This window comes from Akebia trifoliata, chromosome 7 (genome assembly GCF_017979445.1).
Source record: "Akebia trifoliata isolate Shusen 1 chromosome 7, ASM1797944v1, whole genome shotgun sequence".
Classification (NCBI taxonomy): domain Eukaryota; kingdom Viridiplantae; phylum Streptophyta; class Magnoliopsida; order Ranunculales; family Lardizabalaceae; genus Akebia; species Akebia trifoliata.
In genome coordinates, this window is record NC_141381.1 from 31,992,851 (window position 1) to 32,016,923 (window position 24,073).

General features: G+C 36.4%; 3 protein-coding genes across 3 annotated transcripts; all 3 read left to right on the forward strand.

Annotated features, from left to right (window-relative positions):
• Positions 1-373: 373 nt before the first annotated feature.
• Positions 374-4,046, forward strand: LOC147399111 (glutamate NMDA receptor subunit epsilon-1, putative (DUF3598)). The gene is made up of 7 exons (XM_086448542.1): positions 374-696; positions 802-896; positions 2,035-2,149; positions 2,270-2,388; positions 2,592-2,778; positions 2,961-3,104; positions 3,471-4,046. The coding sequence occupies exons 1-7, from the start codon at positions 451-453 to the stop codon at positions 3,759-3,761; spliced, it is 1,197 nt and encodes a 398-aa protein (XP_086304668.1). The 5' UTR covers positions 374-450; the 3' UTR covers positions 3,762-4,046.
• A 2,539-nt stretch (positions 4,047-6,585) lies between these two features.
• LOC147399112 (HNH endonuclease domain-containing protein) lies at positions 6,586-9,337 on the forward strand. Its single transcript, XM_086448543.1, has 3 exons — positions 6,586-6,856; positions 7,033-7,155; positions 9,018-9,337. Exons 1-3 carry the CDS (start codon positions 6,625-6,627, stop codon positions 9,170-9,172), a joined length of 510 nt encoding a protein of 169 aa, XP_086304669.1. The 5' UTR covers positions 6,586-6,624; the 3' UTR covers positions 9,173-9,337.
• A 3,324-nt stretch (positions 9,338-12,661) lies between these two features.
• On the forward strand, positions 12,662-23,641 carry LOC147399113 (putative WRKY transcription factor 4). The gene is made up of 4 exons (XM_086448544.1): positions 12,662-13,297; positions 18,553-19,256; positions 19,350-19,508; positions 23,002-23,641. The coding sequence occupies exons 1-4, from the start codon at positions 12,863-12,865 to the stop codon at positions 23,264-23,266; spliced, it is 1,563 nt and encodes a 520-aa protein (XP_086304670.1). The 5' UTR covers positions 12,662-12,862; the 3' UTR covers positions 23,267-23,641.
• Positions 23,642-24,073: the final 432 nt, after the last annotated feature.

Below are 24,073 nucleotides of genomic sequence, written 5' to 3' on the forward strand. Positions count from 1 at the left end.
GAGTGATATTATTACTTTCTTGTGATAAATACTTAAATGTATTTTTGATAATTTGTTTTATTTTTTCTTTAGAAGCTTTTTAATGAAATTTTCATTAGAAATTTATACTGATCTTTAGGAAACATGTGTTTTATTTTATTACCTTGAATTTGATTGATAGGTATATTATGATTTTTTTTTTTAATTTTATATTTTTTGGGGGGATTCATTTTTTAATAGGAATTAATTCTGAATTTTTCAGATTTTTTAAATGGTTAAAAACCATTGTTTCAATGTTGAACGAGACGAGACGTATCATCCGAGTCAACTCGGTATCCGAGGTGAACGAGACGAGACCAAATACCGAGTTTAAAAACCATGGTTTTAAAACCAAGCTTACTATACACTACCTCCGAAGATAAGGTCTGAACGACTGGTTTTTCCTAACTTAGAAAAAAAAAAAAAACATCCATGGCGGCAATTTCTTCTGTAGCTGTAGCTCCCATGACGAAAACCCTAAATGCAAACCAAATCCGAAAACTCCCTATAGGCTTCTCCAAATCAAACCCACTTTCTCTCTTTCTTCCCACGTTTCCAAGAAAACGAATTCAAGTATCTCAACCATCGTCCGCCATGTTAGAAGAAGACCAGAAAGGAGGAGAAACTCTCCAAAGCTTCATTAATCTTAACTTGGGCAAATGGAATGGATCCTTCTATGTCAGTGTGGAATTTCTACTTCAGAATTTTTTTTATTTATTTAAATTTTTGTATCTGTTAGTTTCGTTGAATGTGGTTTCTTATTTCGATGTTTGAATCTCATAGCAATTCGATTCTTACGGTAACTTGATGCAAGAAGTGACCACGAAGCTTGCCGTCAGCTCATATGGCGAAGATGAACTCATGAGTCTCATTCAAACGTAAGCTTACGTTATTATTTTTATTTTTTAATTGGGTTTTGTTGCAGAGATTCTGTTACATTGTGATTATTTTTAAAGAAAAAAAAAATAATCTAGAATTTAAGAGGAAAATAAAATCCATCTACAAAGTCATTGGTCTGTGCTTGTTAATGGGTTTTGATGTCCACTTGAAAACAAATAGTCAAATCTCTTGAATAAGTCTATTTGGAACTTATTGATCACATTTGATTTTAATTTCCATTTTCTTGGTAATTTTCAATATTAACACTACAATTCCTGTGAATTAAAGGTGGGTTCTTTAAATTTGAACTATTAAATCATCTCATATGTTAATTCTTTCTTTTAATTTTTTTTGTTTATATTAGTAATATCTAGAATATCACGATGTGTCTTGCCATACCGAGGAGAGCATCAGTAGGGAACTCATTTCCATCCTATATTGTGTAATATGTGACAAGGGTATTCCAACGGTGATCTCGATCTGGGTATTATAGTCCAACATGTGGATGGTAGTCTTACTCTTAGCTCACTATCAAATATTAGTGATTGGTAATTAGTCAGCTGTTGTGATTATTTTGCTTTTTTTTTTTCTTTTTCTTTCGTGAACCTTTGTGTGTAAGTAATGGAATTAGTGTGTGTTAAGTACTTAAGTTCGAACAAACCAAAGCTAATATGTGATAAACTTGAAAATCTTCATGCGTTCATGACCTTTGGATTATGTTAGAAATCGTGTGGATCTAATGCTGGTTCTTGGGTTTTCAAACCCCGATCGATTTCCATTCTCTTCTCACACATGCACAAGGTATGCACTTTGTGATTCAAAGAATGCTGTTTAATAATATATATGGAGCATGATTGATCACTCGTTTAAACAGATTAATTTTTTTTCTTTTCTAAGTTGCCTTCTTGCTTTTAACAGATTACACATGGCACATGCTTGGATCATTATTGGCTTTTGAACATCACGATTTTTTTTTTCATTCAGTCTAGTTTTCTATTTCTAACAAATGACTTTGTTGAAACTTTTGGTACATAATGAGTCTATAGTGAATACTTGAAAGACACAATTCATAGTAATTATTTACATTTTCTTTGCTAGGATAGCGAAAGGGGATTAATTTGTGCTTGGATCATGTAGGCTATACATAAAACAACCTTCATCAACTTCAATTTCGGGATATAATTCTGAGCCAGAGTGGGCAGAGTACAAAATCAAAGAAACCAACGTGTTTACTGTAGACAAGTATCAACAGGTGAGATTTTTGGTAACTCATATTTGTGAACTTAAAGACTTGTTGAGGCAAAATAGGTTACAGCTTAGCCTTTGTGTTCTCATTGTTATCTTTTGAAAATATATTGTGGTTAGTCCGCAGATTGGCTTTTTCCCAAAAGAGAGGGCATTTTCTCTAAGATACCAGACAGCTGGAATGATAGAAGCTGTATTGAGGCAGGGGGTGCTTGGGGAAGATGATACTGGCGAAGAATCACCCAAGTGAGTGCTTCTTCTCTGAAAGAATTACCTTATTGAGAATTTTCACTACTTATTGGAGTAGAGGAACTACACCGTAATTTATTTATTTTCCTTTTAATTGGTTTGAAACTAAATTAAGTGATAGGTAAAGAGATTTATGCTTAATTTACTAGTGTTACTTCAGCACTACAACAATTGTCTATTTATTCAGTGATTCTGTGCAGAAATCTAAAGCTTCCCTCTCGTCGGCCTTCTGTTGTCTGTGAGAATTGCCTTTATTCACAGGAGAAATATATGCGAGCGAGAGCCTTCCATATCTTGGACCCAAGAGGCATCGTTGAAATGCTTCTTATTTTTCTTGAAGAACGAGGGGACGGGTTATCTCATCCTCCTTCCCTCGACAACTCTAAGGTTATTAATTACGCTGACTTCGAGTAATTATCAAAAAATGATATCTTCTGAAGCTCATTTGATGACCATGCTTGATTTGATATATCTTGATCACTGTCCAACTTTAATTAGTTATGGAACAACATCTTTAAGTTGTTTGGTTACATATCCTACAATGCCTTATATCCCTCCTTGATATGCAGGATAGTACAAGTAGGATAACTCCATTCCTTGGTAGGTGGAAGGGTCATTCAGTAACTAAGCGCAGTGGAGTTTATGGAGCAACAATTGCGGAAGCTAATACAGTTTCTTTACTTGAAATTGATGATAAGGGTCGGCTAATTCAGGTTTCTGAAATGATTCGATCCCCTTAAGATGTAGTGTGTTTTGTTCAACCTACTTTAGCATGGAGAACTTAAGGCATGGAATTTTATTTATTTTTTTTTTTAGGTGGGGTTGGGGGTGCAAATTTCACATTGTTTCTCAATTTGACTTTTAACTTATAAGAGATCGACTAAGTCAATCATTAATAATTATGAGTTTGGACTTTGGTAGTCAAAGCTCAAGCACACCAAGTCGACTTGTATGGGTTGCAAGTTGATTAAGAAGTTAGCAAAATACGTGTGTATTTTGTGGTATCTATAGGTTCTTTAAGCATAATTTGCTTTATGCGGTTGTAATGAGTTGAGTTCTGTCTTCCTTTTCTCAACCAGGACATTACTTCAACATCCATGGGAAGCGATGTTACAACTAACGTCAATTGGTCAGGCACTGTCTCTGATAACCTGGTTACCTTTGATGGAGGCTTCCAGATGACTCTGTTGCCCGGAGGCATGTACATGGGATGTCCATGCGATGTGGCAAAGAGCGTGGCACAATCAAAGTCGTTCCATATGGAGTTTTGTTGGTCAGAGGCACCTGGCAAGAGACAGAGGCTTGTACGTACTTATGATGTCGAGGGTTTGGCGGTATCATCGACTCATATCTTTGAAACCAAAGTATAAGTGTCTCTTGATGTACTCATCAAGGAAGTGTACTTATGATTTCATCGAGAAAACAATCATCTCCGTGGTTCTACAACGATGGGATTGATGCACATGGCTTAACCATTTATTTATATACCCAAGCTTTCTCCAAGTCAACAATGTTTATTGAATCAAAACTGGCGGAATGCTATCCTACAATTGAGAAGGGAAATGAGGCATTCATGTCTACATGTATTGGGTCTATTTTTTAAGTAGTTTTGTCTTAATTTGAATTTCTTAAAATAATATAAATTCTTATGTGTAGATTGTTTTGTATCTCTCTCATGGATGGGCTGGAGGCCTTTTGTTGTTTGTAAATGAAATTTTAACTATCATAAGAGAGAGAGAGAGAGAGAGAGAGAGAGAGAGAGAGAGAGAGAGAGAGCATTTCTTTTGTACTCATGTCTTCGGTAGTTTAAGAGTCTTACCATGATAGTGAGGTAAAAAGGCCTTACCAAGCCTCATCCACCATCAAAAAGACCTCAAGCAAAACAAAGTCCTCGAGATTCATTACAAATTGCAAGGTCTTGTTTTACACATCTCGAGGTCTTTTTATGGTGGATGAAGCTTAAGAACAACTTTTTTTTTTTTTTCCCCTCACTATCATAGTAAGGAAGGGGTTTGTTTAGAGAAACCCGTGTTTTGGGTTGATTAGCATTTATCAAATCAAACTTTAAAAAAGCATCCCATTTCGGAATTATATAATGATGAATACACACAGTGATCCTATGAGGCTGATGTGGCAAGGGCACAGATCTATAGATCTTTTTTTCTTGTGTATCTTGAAGAGAAAAAGATCTATGATTATGTGCCCTCGCCACGTTGGCCGCATAAGATTTACCGCGTGCACTCAATACGACTCTATAATAAAACATTGGAATCTTACATGCATTAATGGATGTGTGGGTTCATAAGGATGAAAGTGCCCACTTATAAAAGTTGGTAAAGGCATGTCAAGAGTTGATCCCTCAACCCAGGTTCAAGTCTCGTTGAACCCACTTTCATGTTGACAACTAACCACTTTGCTTGCCTAGCTTAAAATAATGGTTAGTAAGAGTCTTGTAGAATGGTGGATCAATACTACTTAATAATGGTATGTTTGATTGCACATGAAAAATAGGGTGGAAAATCAATTTCCATGGAAAATGACATTTTTCAAGTGTTTAATTGCACATGGAAATGGAAATTCATTTTCCACCCCATTCAAAAAGTCCACTAAATTATGGATTTCACTTTCCTACCCATATGGGTGGGAAAATGAAATTCACCCATATTTTCCATCCTCAATTCTTTCCTACCACCACCACTACCACTACCACCACCACCACCACCACCACCACCACCACCATTACACTAACCTCGTCGTCATCGTCATCGCCGTCGTTACCATCGCCGTCGGTTCCGTCTCCGACCACCTTCTCTCTCTCTCTCTCTTCTTCCTCTTCTTCTCAATCCCTCACCTCCTCCGCCACCACCACCACGACGTTCTCCCCCCATCTTCCTCACTTACCTCTGTCGTCGCCATTGTCACCGTCGCAGTCGCCGTCGCCGCCACCGTCGTCGCCGTCGTCATCGCCGCCACCTTCATTGCCACATCTTCTCCCCTCCCTCTTCCTCGTCATCTTCTTCTTCCTCTCCCCCTCCTCTCATCTTCTTCCTCCTTCTCCTCTTCTTCTTTTTTCTCATATTTTTCCATGATTTTATCCAAGTGAAATCAAACAATGGAATTTGATTTTCCAACCCTACCTATTTTCCACAACTAATTTCCCATGGATTTCAAATTCCATGGAAAGTGACTTTCCATGCAATCAAACATATTTCAAAATGCTGAATATTTTCATTGGGTTCGTCAAACCTAATAGTAAAGTTACAATATATTTGAATTATGAAAAATGCTAGAATACACAAACAGAGACACAAAGGTGCAAAAATGATGTGACGCACGCACAACCGTAGATCCTTTTTACTCGTATCTCACGGAAAAGCATCTACCATAATGTGCACAACACCACATCATTTAGTCACCTTTGTGTCATCCTAGCACAACTCTTGAATTATATTTATGTGCAAGAGACTTATGTGAACCAATAACAAACGGGTTGAGCTCGATGACTCGTGAAAAAACACATGATCTCAATCTCAATCTTAACCATATAAGGATAAAATCCATCGATAGGATAAATCTCAATTGTTTGATTTTATGTTTGCATGGTTGGGATCATGTGTTTTTTCTCTAAGTCGACAGATCCCAAGTCCCGACCCATAACAAATTGTGTAATGATTTTTTAACGCCCCTTTGACACATGCCCCTCTACGTCCCCGTCCCCCATCACGTAACTGTAGATCTTTTGTCTTAGGATGCACATAACCATACATACTTTTTTTTTTTTTTTGGGTATCCTACAGACAAATGATCTATGATTCTGTGATAGGGTCACAGGGGTGTGTGTCAGAGGGGATGTCATATTATCACGACTCTAACAAATTATCTCTCCATACCCTACGAATCAGATTCTTTCTAGTGGTAAACTGAAAACCAACGGACCAGTTGAAAATGCTAAAGTGACATTTACGTTGACATCGTTTCACACATTGCTGACGTGTATATGTATGTATAACTATAGTTGCTTTTCATCGAGATATGAGTGAGGAGCATTTATAATTTTGTGCACACCAATGTGTGAAACAATGTCAAAATTCAATGTCCCTGCAGCACGATTTATCGTAGTAGGTCCTAGAATCCAAACCCACAAATATATAAATTCGGGTCTGAATCGGATCAATCCATCCCATTTAGTGCTCCTTCTTTCGGACCATTCTCGAGAGAGAGAGAGAGAGAGAGATGAGTACTTCGGCTGCGCGATCTTCTGAAGCTAATAGCAACAAAGAAGAAAGGCCGAGATTCTTCAACGCGAAGGCGAAAAGCTTGTGTTGGGAAAAGGCCGAAGTGGTGGCTGGTCGACATCCCGAACGATGGCGCAAAGACGCGGCTGGTAACATTGTCTGCAAGCGCTTCTGCAATTGCCAGGGCTGCCTCTGCTTCGAATACGACCACATCATACCCTTCTCCAAAGGTATCCTTCTCTATTTAATTTTTTTTTTTTTGGGGTGGTGGGTTGAACGATTTTGTTGTTCTTTGTCGATTCTATTATATGGGTTGTTAATCTTTCCCATTCTTGTTTTGTTTGAAAATTCAATTTATTTTTTTAAGGAAAAAAAAAACTAAATTGGGTTTGGGTTTCTGTTGAAGGTGGAGAATCAATTGCGGAGAACTGTCAAATACTTCAAACAAGGGTGAACAGATTTAAAGCAGATAAGGAGTGGGTGGAAAAAGCTGAGCTTCAGGGTTTCTCTTGCGATTTGAAATTTACTGGTATTTTTTTGCTCAATTTTCTTTGCTTCAATGGCATACTTGTTCTCTTTTATAAGCTTGATTTTGGCTTTCTTATCAAGTTACCATTTTTATTAGGTTAGTTATTTGGATTGTGGAAAGATTTTCGAGAAAATCAGAAATGAACACATTCAAGGGAAACTAAGAAAAACACAATTGGAGATAGAAAAAAAAAATTCTCCCTTTTTTGAAATGGAAATACATTTCAAAATTGCTAAAGAAGAAATATTAAACTAATTTTGCAATGTTACAATGAATATATACCCACCAAATTTACTCAAATGCTTTCTCTTAGTCGATAAAAAATAAAAAGGTGATACTTTGGTTGAAAAGATATTAAAAATAAAGTGTGGTCTCTCAATGTACATTTAATTTTATTTAATTTAGGCCGTGCATGTGGTGCTAAAATCATGCGTATCTCAAGGAGTTGACAATATCTTTGAAGCTTTAACTTACCATTTCAACAACACAAGTTCAATTTATTAGTGCTACTTGGCCCGTTGGCCGTAGTTAAGATATGGGACTTAGCTAAGTTTTATCTTATTTTTTAATAAATCATACAAGGCTTTCTATGTTGAAATGAGTTTACTCAGGACATGCTTCATGTTTGGAAATTCTCTACCGTATTTAATCCTGAAGCATGTCTCCAGGAGATTTGAAACCCAACTTATTTAGGCTTTGTTCTTGCAAAGAAGTATATTTAGCCCACAATGGGGTAAGACTATAATTTCATGCGAGGATCCTCAACAAGTGTTTTTTTTTGTCTTCTGTTTTCAGTAAGCCTGTTTTTAATGAGATCAGTAACACGTGTTGCATGGATTGTCATGGATATACATGTACGACATTAAGGCCCATTAAGATTGGATTGTCAGGTGCGATAGGTTTGTTTTCCATGCATCAAGCTATGTTTAGTTTCATGTGTAAGGCAACAAATTTATTAAATTTTGTCGTTATCTCCATTGATGAAATAATGCATACTTGCTTTGTTTGGTGCCTAGCACTTCTGCAGATCGATCTAATCCTGAAGTAGATAATTGTGTGAATTTAAGACGCATTGTGTATTGAGACTGTATTCCAACGACATAAGGAACACTTTGACGTGACTTTTTAAGAGTTTAATTTAGTGGAAGATATACTAAAAATAGTTAAGAAACTTGACTGGATTTCAATAATATAGAACAAGCCCAATACAAAATAGAACCATTGGACTATGCTACCCTCGGCCATTGCTTGGGGGGTTTGGAACGAGAGAAATAACAGGGTGTTCAATAGTAAGGTCAGAAGCTGTCATGCTGGATTCTTAGAGATCTTGGGCTTGTTATACCCGTGGTCCAAACAAAACATAGAGTTCTCTATGCAACAATTGATTCTGTAGTTTTTTTTTAAGTTTTTACTTTTTCTTTCTTGTTGCGCTGTGGGAGGCTGTCTCGGCCTCCTTGTATTTTGTTTTACCACATTTCAATATATTATACTTTTCAAAAAAAAAATAGAACCATTGAATTGGATTTTCTTTGGTTAAATTTAGAAGACCCACTTGGCGAATGTTTAAAGCTGAAAAAAAAACAAATTACTTAAATTAAGGTGGAGATTGCATCATTCCATTTAGAGAGTCACACCATATTTGGTTGGATGGAAAAGAATATAGATTCTATTTCTTGGAAAGAATTCATGTATTCCTGCCCCAATCCCAATGTTCGTCTCTCGTCAGTACAAAGAAAAGAAAAAGAAAATGAATGCATGACGGGAATTGCTTTCAAAATGTTTGGTTTTTAAGTGTTCATAGTGTTCTACGCTTTGATGAAATAGTGGGTACTGACTAGAGTTGCATAATTTTCCTTTTGCAGACAAAGAGCTCGACATCATTGAAATGGCTGTTTATGGGGACGTGATTCGGCCAGGAAACCAATGTCGTTGCCGAACTGTTGCTGAAATGCTCGGCAAGTACAAATCAAAGCAACCCATGGCTGCTTGTGAACTGCCATATAAGGAAGCTTCATAGCTGTAAAGAATTGAGATATTGCTGTGAGATTTAACTTTAGGCGAACCAGGTTTATTCTCTATCATAGGATTTCCTGATATCTATCATTTACACAGAGGAACCCAAATCGTGTCTTGATGTATGTTGTGATTTTTATATTAATTTAAATATAATTCTCATTTTCCATTCTTATGTATTTTGAGAACTTATATTATCACACCGACTTTTTTCATAAATCACCACTTAATGAAATAAATATATACAATTAACCATATAGATATAAACACAAAATTATGAAGTAAAAGAATTAAGAGCTTTCCTAACTGGAGCAGAAGCCCAAATTAAAATGCTGTTTTCATGGAAAAGTCGAAATGGGTTGTGGTCATTAAAAGAATAGAATCATTATCTGCCCTCAAAGCTTTAATTAAGATTTTTAGCAGAAACCATGGTTTTAAAACTCGTCTAAGATCAATCTAGGTGAGGTGATTCTTGTTGGTCTTTCATAAGCAAGCGAACAAGATAGTTGTCGAATATCCAAGTTGGCTAATTCGCTATTTTGAAAATATTGGCTGATTTTTCATAAACTTGATTGTTTGTCTCAATTGAGTTTTGTGTTTTAATCTGGAATAATTATTTTTTTACTGATTTAAATATAGGTTATCCATCTTAATTAAAATAATGCTGAAGCAACTTCAAAATTATACCTCACATCGCACATCTTGACGTGAAAGTGTATAGGAATCATAAATACTTTTCATCTTTAAGTCACTCCAACACGACTCAAAGAATTATAATTATTTAATATACATTTAAGAGTCGTACTCAAGCACCATTAAAATCGGCATTGTTCATGCATTGGCGTGCACAAAATCATAAATGCTTTTCACTCGACCTCTCGAAGAAAATTTTGTATGATTATGTACACGCATTCACATCAGTAATGTGTGAAACGATGTAAATTTAAATGTTGTCACGGCTCGAAACAACTTTTTTGATAAAGATGAAAATGACAGAGACGTTCACATTTCTTAAAAGGAGAGCCATTGTAAGGGAGACAAATGTTTGGTAAAAACAGAATCGTAGATAGGAAAAAGTCAATACATCCATATCCTACCAGCTGCGAATTTCGTGCTAAAAGTCATGAACCATTTAGTAATGGAATGTTGATCTCTTATGACTGGATTTGGTAAGAGTTCACTGAATTCAATTTTTATGAGAGTTCTTATTGGCACCCTAACTTTTATTTATTACACTTCAAGTAAAAAAATAAAAACTTGGATTCTTCCTGAAACGTGCATAACTTGTGTCAAAGAATTGATAAGGTAAAATTGTTGGTATTTTATCAATGAATTTGTAAATTATAAAAGTGACGAATTCACTCTAAAATTATGTTTTGAGAATAAAAATGAACAATGTATCAAAATTAGAATTTCTTCATATTCAATTCATAAAATGGAGATTCACTCATGAGTAAATAAATGAATAATTGAGAGAAAGTAAAAGTTGGGGTGTCAATCAGGGGTGAAATCATGATTTTCTTGTAGTGAGGGCAAACTATGATTAATTGTATAGTTGAAGAATTTAAAGATGAATGGCTTTTGAGAGAAATTCAAAGGTTTTTTTATTATAAGTTGAAGAAAATGATATTTAGATCATTTCTAATTAGTATATGAGAAGGACCAGTTAAGAGGCAATATCATCAACAAAAAATTGAAAAAGAGGGTGAGGAGGTAAATGGGGAGAGAGGTGAGCGAGTGGAGACAAATGAGACATGTAATTAGTTGAAAATATAAGGATGTCTCAATGTTCTGTGGGGGGCAATTGCCCCGCCAGTTCCTTCCTTGGTGTCAATAGAAACACTTTCATCTTATTTTTCCCCAGATTTTTTATTTATTTAGGGATTTAAGATTCTATATGAGCATAATCATAATTGTAAATAATTACTTAAATTGTTTGAACGAATGTTGTAGTATTGAAATTATAATCTAAGCCAAACGTTTGTAATGTTCCCTTCATTACATTTTAGGGTCATGAGTAAAGCTCTTGCTTGGGGATTTTAAATCGTCTAAGTCCTTAGTCCCATTTAATATTATTTTGGCTAAACCAGGCCCAGCCCAAACCGACAAACACCTCTAATCCAAACCCCATAGGCGTTTTATTTCTCCACAACACTCAAACACAACAATGTCAATCTAAACCAGAACAAAACATTATATTATGGTTTTAAAACTTGTTTTGATGTCTCGTTTTCTTCTTGAGCAAGAAGACGAGATATACAATTTATTTAACTCGTCTTAAATGAAATTTTAAAAAATACTTTGAAATTAGAATAAATCACGTCTTTGAGACAACTTGTAAACTCGTCAACGATATGGAAATAATTCAGATGAGTCATCTCCATGTTAGACAAAATTTAAAACCATGCATCATTCACGCCTACCTCTCTGCCAGGGCAGTGTGCACCGCACGAAATAATTCTACTCATCTTCTATAAAATTATAAGTGGTGTGCGTTGCTGACACGTTTTGTCCTTTATATATAATATATATATTCAGTTTTCTCAACAACCATCCCATACTAATTTCTCTACTATTATTTTTCATATAGAAATTTTCTCACTCCTCAGCGATGGGGGCCCCTATTCGATATCTCCACAGCATCTACTGTTAAACAATCAACCATCCAATAATCTCTGATGTTTTGGATTTATTCAAAGAATTTTAACAAACAAACAAACAATAACACTTGATTTTTTTTTAGTATAAAGTTTATTTAATCACTTTAAATGGTCCCACATGCATGACCTCAAGAGGTGCATCTATGGGTTGCAAATCTGGGTGAGGTTTTGCATTTTTTTTATTTTTATTTTTATTTTTTATTATTTATAATTATTGGATTGAGTTAGATACAAGATTTTAAATCTTGTCCGAGATCGAGATGATTGTCCAAATTGTCTTAATATCGTCTATTAATAAGACGAATTGTCAAGTTATCTCAAATACATGATTTGTTCTAATTTTAAGATTTTTTTTTCTTTTTCAAATCCCATCTGAGACGACTCACATAAATCATATATTTCATCTGAGAAAACTTGATCTTGGTCACGAATGAGAGACGAGACGTTAAAACGAGTTTTAAGACATGTGTTCTCCCATGCCACTCGGTATCCTCTTGACTTACCCTAGTCCACTCGGACTTGGTCGAGTTAGAACTATGAATCCAGATGTCAAATCAACTCGCTCAGCCACTCAAAATGTAAAAACCACGTGTTATTTTAATTTCAAGCTTTCCATCATTAGCCTATTTTTCTCAGATAATTACCATTTGAAGTTATTTTTACCTATTTCTTACATAAATCTCTCTCTCTCTCTCTCTGTTCAATAGTGAAAGACTTGATATAGGTATTTCTGTTATTTTGTAAAGTCGTCGGGGGTACACAAGTCAAATAATTTCAACTTTTACAACATTTATTATTTCTAGTTTAATTTAATTTTCAAGATAAACAAATTACCATTTCTCGTGTACCAGCCGTGGACTTTCACTGATTTTCAGATCTCCACAGAACCCAACAACAGAAAGAAAGAAAGAAAGAAAGCTCAGAAAGAATTTCTCTGCAACTCTTCTTTAAAGAGGAAAAAAAAAGCTTCGAAAAACCCTAACAATGGCGATTCTCAGCTAAAAAGTAGACTACAGAGACATACAGTCGTCAAAATGGCTGAAAAAGAAGGAGCTTCAAGAGCAACAGCTCCTTCCCGCCCTACAATTTCTCTCCCTCCTCGCTCTTCGGTTGAGAATCTTTTCATAGGTGGAGCTGGCGCGAGCCCTGGTCCGATGACACTCGTTTCAAATTTCTTCTCAGAGAACGATCCTGACTCGGAGTATCGATCCTTCTCTCAACTCCTCGCAGGGGCCATGGCTTCCCCTGTTGCGGCCACTGGTAGGAGGCCGAGCTTGTCGATGGAAAGCTCGATAGAGGATGATTCTTCCAAGGGGAAGGATTCGAGTGATGGAATTGAAAAAGATTTTCGGTTTAAGCAGAATCGACCCTTGAGTTTGGTGATTGCGCAGTCGCCCATGTTTACTGTTCCACCTGGGTTGAGCCCTGCTAGCTTGCTTGATTCACCAGGGTTCTTTTCGCCTAGTCAGGTAAGCTTCGACTTTAATCTCGTCTACAAAGGGTTTAATTTGAAATTTGTTTGGGTTTCTATGTTTCTGTTGTTTCATTAGAGATTGAAGTACCCTTTGTATTGAAATTGAGGAAATTTTTATGAAACCTTGAAACTCAAGATGGTCACTTTGTCTTGTTACGTGTTGTAATTTTTTTTTTTTTTTTTTTTTAATTACAATTTTTTGGGTGTTTTGAGATGGTTACTCTGTTCTGTTAGATAACCTATATTATAATTTTTGGGGGGTTTTCTGTTTTTTGTGTGATTTTTTGGGCCCACTTTTAGTTGGGAGAAGGCCCTTTTTATTCGGATTTCTTTGTCGGTCCCATATTGTATGTGTGAGGACACGATGTCCATAAATTTATTTGAGCCTTATAATATCTGGGTGAATGAAAATGATGACCACAAGTATACCCATTGCAATTTTTTTACATAATTCCTATTCTTATCTTTTCTGAGAAACTTTTCTTCTGTAATAATGATAGACCAAGATAACCATAATAATGAGATAAAAGTATTTACTTCAAGAATGGTGTCCAAGTCCTGTTTAAATAAAAAGTTCAATCCAAGATCTAGTTCCCACAAAAATAGCAAGAAGGGGAATTACAAATTCAATAAATCAAAAGGAGAATTCTTGAAAATTAAGGGAGATTGCCATGCCCTAGGTCCAAGTTCTGCAATTGGAAGTCATGATAATTCTAGGAACAACAAGCATTCAACTCAAGCCAATGTGACATTGGTGGAGAACCTATTTACCATTTTATTGGAAGTTAACATGGGTTATTAATGTCAACGCCTGGTGGGTAGGCACAGAGAACATATATTTAGATGAAAGTGTTTTCTTTCCTACGAGCCAATAAGAAATGGTGAAAATTTGTTCATGAGTGACTCATTGACGTTTGTCGTTGCAGGTAAATTGAAAGTGATTCTGAAATTCACCTCTGTTAAGGTCCTAACACTGAATGACATTCTCCATGTACTTGATATTCGGAAGAACATGGTATCTAGTTAGTTGTTAAGAAAGAAGGGATTCAAGCTTATTTTTGAATCTGACATATATGTCCTAGCCAAGAATGGAATGTTCGTGGGAAATGGGGTTCCCAAGGAGTGATAAGAGAAGAAACTTTGCATTTACGTTTCTTATTCCAAACCCACAATCTTTGTTCTCATTCAAAGGGGGTCATGAGAGTTTCTTCAAATGAGAGTAATGGATGAATGAATTTTTTTTTTTGATAAATATAAAATTTTCCATTGAAAAGAAAGGAGAAAAGGTGGCTGAGATAACCCTTAAACAGCAAGACAAAAAAACACGAACATGCCAAAAACAAATAAAGAAAAAAACCAAAAACCAAAAAAAAAAAAAAGAACAAAGGAAACGAAAGTTACACACCCAAAGGGGGGCTACGAGTCACAAATGGTATCTCAATTGAAAACAAAATCTTGGAAACACACGCCCTCGAATTCCTTACTCATTTTCTACCAAAAGAAGAGTAACCCCAAAATTTCCTAAATCACCGTATGAGATGAGCTCTCCTTACTGTAGAACACTTTATTGTTGCGTTCTTTCCAAAGACCTCACGCAATGGCTGAAGGAAGGATAGTCATATTGAATCTCCAACCCTCCAAAAGTGCGAAAAGAGAAAGAGGGAGAACCCAAACCACCTGGTAACGAGATAAAAAGAACATTCAAATACCACGCAAGAAGGGACAATGAATAAGAATGCGGTTGGCAGACTCCCCATTCTTCAAGCTTAGGTAACAAAAATTTGGGGTGATCCACCCTCAAGAAATTAAATTGTCCAAGGTTAGGATTCTACCCAAAGAGGCAAATCATAAGAAGAAGGAAACCTTGAGTGGTATAAGAGCGGACCAAATGATGGACGGTGAGAAAGAAACCTCACACGACGGAATCAAGCAATTATAAAGGGATTTAACAGAAAACCTCTTGTCCTTGGCCTTGAACCATTCCCTCCTGTCTTGCTCATTCTCTCTGAATTGGACCAAATTAAGAAGATCTAGAAGAGATGTGACCTCAGTTAATTCCCAGTCATTGAAGTTCCTCCTGAAACCCAGATCCCAAATTTTTGTCTTTTGGTCGATAAGGTTTATCCTTAAATGAAAGTTCCAAGACAAATCTTCCCCATTCCAAACAATGAAGTCTTTGATCGGGCAATTTTTCTGGAGGAGAGAGCAAAGATAACTAAGGAATCCTCCATCAAAGGATTGTCACTACAACACCTATCCTCCTAGAACTAATCTTGGTACTTCCCCCAACTTTGAATTGGAATGCCTTTGGAGAACATAGGATGTACGTTAAGAATGCCTTTCCAGACACTATAACTATAAAATTCCTTGTTCTTCCACTAACCCTTCTTAGAATTGAATTGCGATATTTTTTTTTTGAGAAGTATAAACTTTTATAAATGAAGAAAAGATGAGAGGGAGGCTGAGATAGCCCCCAAACAACACAACAAGCGAACCAGAAAAAGAAAAAGAAAAAGAAAATCACACTACATGGCTGGAAGCTAATCACAAATGGCTTCCCACTTAAATAAGAAATCCTGGAAGCGCACTTCCTCAAAAGATTTGTTCATCTTGGACCACAGAAACAGAAGCCCAATAATCTCTAAAATCACTGTGTGGGACGAGCTCTCCTTGCTATGAAATACCCTGTTATTGCTCTCTTTCCAAAGACCCCAAGCAATGGCCGAAGGCAGGATAGCCCAAAGATGCCTCTTTCTAGAAGAGAAAATATTGAAACTCCACCCCTCTAAAAGATCGAAAAAAGATAAGGGGAGAACCCAATCCACCTGGAAATGAAATAAAAAGAACATCCAAATAACACGGGAGAAAGAACAATGTATAAGAATATGATTAATAGACTCCCCATCCCTCGAACAAAGTAAACAAAAATTTGGAGTGATCCACCCCCGTCTGATCAAATTATCCAATGTGAGGATTCTACCCAAAGAGGCAAGCCAAACAAAGAAAGACACCTTAGACGGAATAAGGGCGGACCAAATTATAGATGGAGAGAAAGAAACCTCACAAGGCGGAAGCAAACAATTATAGAAAGACTTGACAGAAAACTTCTTATCCTTAGCCTTGAACCATTCTCTCCTGTCCTGCTCATTCTCTCTGAATCGGATCAAATTAAGAAGACCTAGAAGAGATGTAACCTCCGTAAATTCCCAATCATTGAAGTTTCTCCTAAATCCCAGATCCCAAGAATCTGTGCTCCCGTCCCGAATCAGACACTACCTCACAGAGTTATTTTTTTTCAAAGAGCAAGTGTACAAGGATGGAAATTGAGTAGACAGAGATGAATTTCCACACCACCAGCCCTCCCAAAATCTAACCTTATCTCCCGACCCAACTTTGAATCTAATCTCCCTATCAAACTCAAGAACACCCTTCATGATACCTCTCCACACGCTCCACCCATAAGTTCCTCTGGCCTCGTCACTATACCAACCAAATCTCTTCTCTCCATATTTAGCCTGAACCACTCTCCTCCACAAGTTGTCTCTTTCTTCTCAAAATCTCCAAAGCCACTTGCCTAGGAGAGCTTTACTCGTTACTCTTAGCCCTCTAATCCCCAAACCTCCATTCTTCTTTGGAGAGCAAACCACCTTCCAGCTCGCCAAATGATACTTTTTACCACCATTATTATCATTCCACAGAAAATTCTTTATGAGTCTCTCAATCTTCACTTCCACCGCTATAGGCAACGAGCACAAGGATAAGAAGTAAATCGGAATACTTGTTAAAGTATTTTTAACTGCGATATTTCTATTTGATGACTCTTCTCAACTATCAAGCTCCCCAAATCTCCATATCCATTTCTTGAGAAGGGTTATCTTCATGTTCTTTAGACCTTTAATTCCCCAAAACCCCCCTTTTTTAGGGGTGTAAAGGGATTTCCAAATCGCCAAGTGGTATTTGAAAGTATTATCCTTATCATCCCACAAGAAATTTTTATCAAGTTTCTTCATTCTATTATCCATTCTACCATTTTTTTTTTTTTATAAGTAAAGAGGATTTTATTCAAGACAAAAGGGAAGGTCAAGGTGACCAACCAAATGTTTGTTTTTATAAATGTTGGTTGTAAAAGCCCAAGAATTGAAAGGAACATAATGTGACTAGTTTGCTCCTTTCCTTAAAAAACTCTTGCATTCCTCTCCCTCTAAATACCCCCAAGTGATAGCAAAGAGATATAAAGTAGACCAGAAGACTCCAAGGGGTGCTCTTAATTAGCACGACCTTCCCTCATTTGAAGAGACAATGGACTTTGGGCCAACTTTCTTTCAAAACTTTCTATTACAGGGTACCAAATAGGCTTTAGAACAACAGGAATCATCATGGCTTCCCACGTTATCACAATCCCTCGCTCCTCAAACCTTTTCCCCTAAATTGAGTCTCAAACAGGAAACTACTTTGGAACAACAAAGAAGTCCCTTTAGAAATCAGAGTTTCTTTCATGTGAGATATCCTAATATCATTTTCCCTCTATAGGACCAATTTTCATTGCTCTCAAGATCATTCTGCTTAGGTCCTCAATAGTGACAATAGAATAAGGGTCCCCTTGTCTCGTACACTTAGAGCTCCTAAAAAAATCTACTGATCCCTTCACATCAGAAAAAAGGAGGCAGAACTTCTATATCTTTAAATTTCTTTAAACAGTGTATATTAAGTCTAGATTGAGATTTTGAAGAAGTCATTGCGTTTTGTGAGGAGGAAAAGAATAGTAAGTTTTATATCTCTAAATTTCTTTGTAGTTTGTGATACGCATTTTCAGTGTTGTTGCTTGTTGCCTGATGGATTTTCCATTTTCAAGGTTCTTAATTTATCTTCCTCCCTTTACTAGGAAGCGTAAGACTGTCCAGTACATCGTTATGCTTCATGGTGCCTTCAACCCAAACCATACATATGGTCCACTGAATCTTCAACCTGGATTATTCAATGAACCTTTTTCTAGGCCAAGTCTGAGTTGTATAAACTGACAATCCTTAATGTTTGACTCTCTTTACGGGTTGTTAACTATATATTTTATACATCCATGATTTGGATTTTGGACTAGTTTGGATTGTAAAGTTCCATTACCGACAATGATTTTTGTGCTCTGTCCCACCCAAGAAAGATGTGAATTACTGATTGGCCACATTTCTGGTATTGATGAAGACAGCCTGTATCTTGATAATGGGTATTTATTTTCTCTTTATTGGATGTGTCTAGGGACCCTTTGGAATCTCCCACCAACAGGCTTTGGCGCAAGTTACAGCTCAGGCTGCCCAATCACAACCTCATCTGCAAATCCCATCTGAATATTCGTCTTCTCTGTTAGCACCTCCTACAACTTCATTGGAACACCATCCATTCTATGCGACTCCCCCTCAGCAGATGCCACCCTTAATGTCAGCCCCTAAAAGTACCATGGTGGAATCATCTGCGGTTTCTTATTCTAGTCAGAGATCCCAACCTCCCCTTATTGTCGATAAGCCTGCCGAGGATGGCTTCAACTGGCGGAAATATGGGCAAAAGCAGGTGAAGGGCAGCGAATACCCTCGAAGCTACTATAAATGTACCCATCCAAATTGTCATGTCAAGAAACAGGTTGAACGTTCTCTTGATGGTCAAGTGACTGAGATTATCTATAAGGGTCAGCACAATCATGATAAACCTCAACCCAATAGACGTGCGAAAGAAAGTGGGAATTCAAATGGTAACTTAAATTTACACGGGAATCCTGGAATGGGTCACAGTGGGAATTTGAGCAGATCAAATGAAATTGTTGTTGCTCCTCCAAGGTCTAAGAGGGATCAAGAATCTAGCCAGGCAACACCTGAACGGTCATCTGGCTCAAGTGATGGTGAGGAAGTAGGTGATGCTGAAACAAGGGTAGATGAAGGGAATGGTGATGAACCTGATCCGAAGAGAAGGTAGTTTACGCACCTAATAACAGCAGTCTGTTGAATCTGAGAGGTTCTTTTATCTTATTTTCTCTATTATTAACAAACCTTCTTATTGGGCAGGAATACAGAGGTCAGGGTAACTGAGCCAGCTTCTTCACACAGGGCAGTTTCAGAATCTAAGATCATTGTGCAGACAACAAGTGAAGTTGATCTTTTGGATGATGGTTATAGGTGGCGCAAGTACGGGCAGAAAGTCGTCAAAGGGAATCCTCATCCAAGGTCATGATTTTTTCCTAGTTGTATGTTGATAGTGGGAATTAGTTGATCTGGAAAACATTATATTACTGTGGAAAACTAGGTATGTTGATAGTATCATTTTTTTTTATGATAGATAAGCTGGGCTTGGATCCACAACCTTAAAGTTGCATTACAATATGTCGACCAAGTAATCTATGTGTTTTAGCCCTATATTGACAGTATCATACAAGCATATTCTATGACTGTTTATATTTGCTTTAGATGGTTTAGATTCCTGCCCTTCATTTGATCCCTTCAAATAAGGCTGTTGTCTGTTTACCTATCAAAAAAAAAAAAAAAAGAGGCTGTTGATTGTTTGTACAGCTTATGATTACGGGGAAGATGGTTTTTCGTCTTCCACAGGATCATGTTAGAAACTTAGATGCAAAAAATCAATAGCCTGAAGGGGTCACTGTGGAGTGCTAGGAGAAAGAAGAATTTGACTTGGCCATAAATTTCAACTTCTAGTAGGATTTGTATCTTGATTTTTATTTATAGTAGGAAGTTGTTCTCTTGGTTAATTTTATTATTAACTAGTGTAGTAGGAAGAATTTGAGTAGGATGGGGAGTTATTAATGAGATTCTATAAATGAGGTGGATACCAATTTGAGAACAGAAATGCTTGCTTGAAGCTTTGAATGCAATAGCAGTGTTTACTTCATCCCTCTCTGGGTGATATTTGTTTTCTCTCTTCTTTTTTCTTTTTAAATCTCAATTGCTCATTCTTGAAGGCTGAGGACTTCACTTCGTTTTCTGCCACATTGTATGCAATAAATCTCAGTTAAAAGACCCGTAGGACTTTTCTTTTACCACGTATGAAGAGAATCTGTCCTGCCTCATTTGGCTGGATTTCTTCCCATTTCATAGCTCGCCCAACCTACTTTATGACACAGGAAATGAACTACTGAAGATCACTTCTAAGAACAATTTGACCCAGTATATGCAGTCTTCTCTTACTTGTTTCTGAGGTTTGATTTTTTTTCCCATTTCTTGGGCCTCATTTGATTTTAACTTATATTCCACACCTGAGAGAAAGCGATCGTCTTGCTTTACAAGTCTCTCTAACAATTCTACTGCCTGCCTCACCTTGTATTACTTCATGATTCTGTCAACATTTTGTTTTTCTCTGTTGGTTTCGTCCAGTCATTAATAACTTGATTATTTTTAGATAATAGTAGATAGAAACAACGCTTGTAAGGAGTCCTATTGAAACCAAGAAATATAGGCCTGCCTGCCATCCACACCAGAATAGATAGAGTTTTCCGAAAAAACCTGCTAGTGGAGGAAGACCTCCTAGGGATAAGAGACATAGGGCTAAAGAGAGAGCCAAAAAAGGATCGGACCTTCTTTTTATGCATCTCTCGTTATTTGGTTACCATATTCACTTCTTTGGGCTTCTATTGAATCGAGAAGTAGGTTTGATTGTACATCTTTTTATATATATATATAGATATATAATCCCTGAGGCCTTCTTGACGATGTTACCTCTTCGATTGTTGTTAGTGTTATCCTACGCAGAAACTGATCTACGTTCTTCTAGGAACCCAATGTTTCAGAAACTAGCAAAACTTGGTGGAACCTCACAGTTACCAGTGGATGAGATGCCATTTGGAGTTCTCTTAATTTTCATATAAAAAGGGGATGGAACCTCTGACCTCTGTCTGAAATTTCACTAATGAGTAACTAAATACATGTAAAACAGTAAATAGATAAATCTTGGGTACTTGCACTTAGAAGAACACATGGACGTTGATGCAAGCAACTAAACTTCGGTAACCTTTCCTTTTATTTGTGTTTAAGAAACTTCCGGATTTTGAATATAAGCACTGTTGGCTAACCGCTCAAACCATGAACAAATCCTAGTATATCAAACTACGTTGCATAAACTCTTCTAAAAAGGGTGAAGTATCTGCATCAAATACGTGTTGGATTTTGAAACTCCACTTGTGCCACACTTATGAATTCTATTTGTTTCCTTACTGAAAAATCTTGATTGACATTTATCATAGATTATGAGTCCTATCATTTCCAATTAAGATTTATTTTCTGCAGCAAATATAACATTGAATACATGTATTATCTTGTCTATAGGTATATGACACATAAATAATCCAGTATTATCAAATATTATTTACACAAATAATAACCCCGTGATAAATATATAAAATGTAATGCCTAGCCAATGAATCCTATTTTTAGGAAGTTTGGGAATTCGCGACTTCATACCCATATTGGACTCTTGACACCCTTATACGTGTCCATGTAACATAGATATGAGACTTCATTTAGCATGATTCTTTCTCTATTTCTCCACACCCTAATACTCCAAGAAAGTATTACAAGTCAATTTCATTTATCTACAGCAAACCTCAGATAATGAGGATTTATGACGACAGAACAACACCAAAAGTCTTGCAACCAAATTAGTTGGATTTTATCATTCACATCCTTGCTTTGTGATCATGTGAACCTCACTAGTACAGCTGCTGCTTATGAAAAAGTCACATCCATAAAACATCTTTCATTGTTTGCTCTTCTTTCCATTTTCTTCTTTGGACTTACTTTGGTAATGGAATTATTAATGTTCTCATATGCAATTAAGATCTCCACTTTTTTAAGAATTTGGTGTATTGAACACAAATGTGGATATGAATGTGGACATACATGAACTCATCTCTAGGATAAAAGCTTTGAATTTATCTTTATCTTATTTTTGGTATTAAAAAATATACCAAGGCTGGAAGATATAGTTCAACTAAACTATATGCAACAGTCTTATTGTACAGATGTGTGTCCTTGTGTCTGGTTTTCTAAGGTGATATTTGACCTCTCATTTGTTTCACTCTCAGACTTGTATGTTTCTAGGTTGTACATGTCTTGTCTAAAATTGACATTAGTTGACTGATCCTTTTTTTTTTTCCCATTATGTGGGTTATTATCTACTTTCTATGCTTCAATCATGTAAGATATTAAGACCACTTCACACAATTTTCGTTAGTACAATGTACCCTACTCGCAAACAACTGGTTTGATGAGTTTGACTATTCGTGCATGTAGGTCCCTCTTAGTTTTCTTCCCCCCTTAGAGAAGTCTTTCAATTTAATATTTAACAGCCTCATTATGCTTTTTCAATGGCCCTGACCTTTTTATCTTATGATATAACATCAGAAAATGGGAATGCATCTAAGCTCCAAATAATTTCTTAAATGCAAGTCTCACGGCCTTTGAAGTCTTACTATTCTGTTGGCACAAATTTGTTTCTACTTCAAAGTTAACATGTTCACTCGCTAATCACAAGTTGCATTTCTGAAGTGTCACTGCTTTCAGTCTTGCTGCATATTCTTTTAATGTCAAGATATGTTTCTATTCATAGTGTGGCACTGTTCCTCAACAGTTTTATTGCATTTATGTTGATGTTATAGTCGTATTGCATCCTACTAGGCACATTTCTGATGCATTTGTGGACTCTGTACAGGAGCTACTATAAATGCACAAATCCAGGATGTAATGTCCGTAAACATGTTGAGAGGGCTTCAACAGATCCAAAAGCAGTCATTACAACATATGAGGGAAAACACAATCATGATGTGCCAGCAGCAAAGACCAGCAGCCACAACACAGCCAACAATTATGTGTCCCAGCTAAAACCACAAGATGCATTGGTTAATAAGACAGATTCTGGACGCAGTGATCAACAGCCTGTAGCGCTTTTGAGATTAAAAGATGAGCAAATCACCTAATTTCTGAGGTTCTCCTGATGGGATGAAAGTCAAATGCTGGGAAAGTGGTCAATTAAAATTTGCAGTGAATCAAACAAAAGCCACCAATTTCCTTTGTTGAATCTGTGCCATAACCTTGACATTATGGGTTCAGACCCTGATTATCTACCAATGGAAAAAAAAAAAGAGAAGGAAAAAAAGAAAAGAAAAGAAATGGGAGAAATCAATTCAAAGCTGTATCGATGAAAATGTGAGGATTGGGCACTAATTGTTGTGATCTGTAAACTTTTTTAGTGGTCATCTGATGACATTATATATATATTTCATGTAACAGTAGCAGCTCTGCTCTTTTGTACATTTTTATTGTACATGAGAATTCAGAAGTGATTGTTTGTATGGTTGTTCCCACTAATATTTTGAAAGGACAACATAGATGTTTGGGTTACAATTCAGTTTTCTTGGGTCTTCTTTCTTTCTTGCTTATTTTTAGGTGGAAAATATTTAGAGCAGTTTGTGTTGAAAGCTGTGGAGATACTACATCTTAGAGATACAAGGCATTGTTTTGGTGCTGTAGCCAAGGACCATCTATTACTTACCGGTTTTGCTCAAATTTCTTCCATCTCTGAGTTGTTTTGTTGAGTGGTAGTGACTTTCATTGACAAGATGTGGTCAATAACATGAATTAATGGTGCTGAGTTTGTTGATGACGAATTTTTTATAGTTTCCAAAGCACTGATTTCATTTACTTTTAATCTCTTACATAGCTGTTTGCTTTTATTCACTCATGAAAAGGTAGCTTTGGCTTGACTCTTGGGCTAACTTTTACAA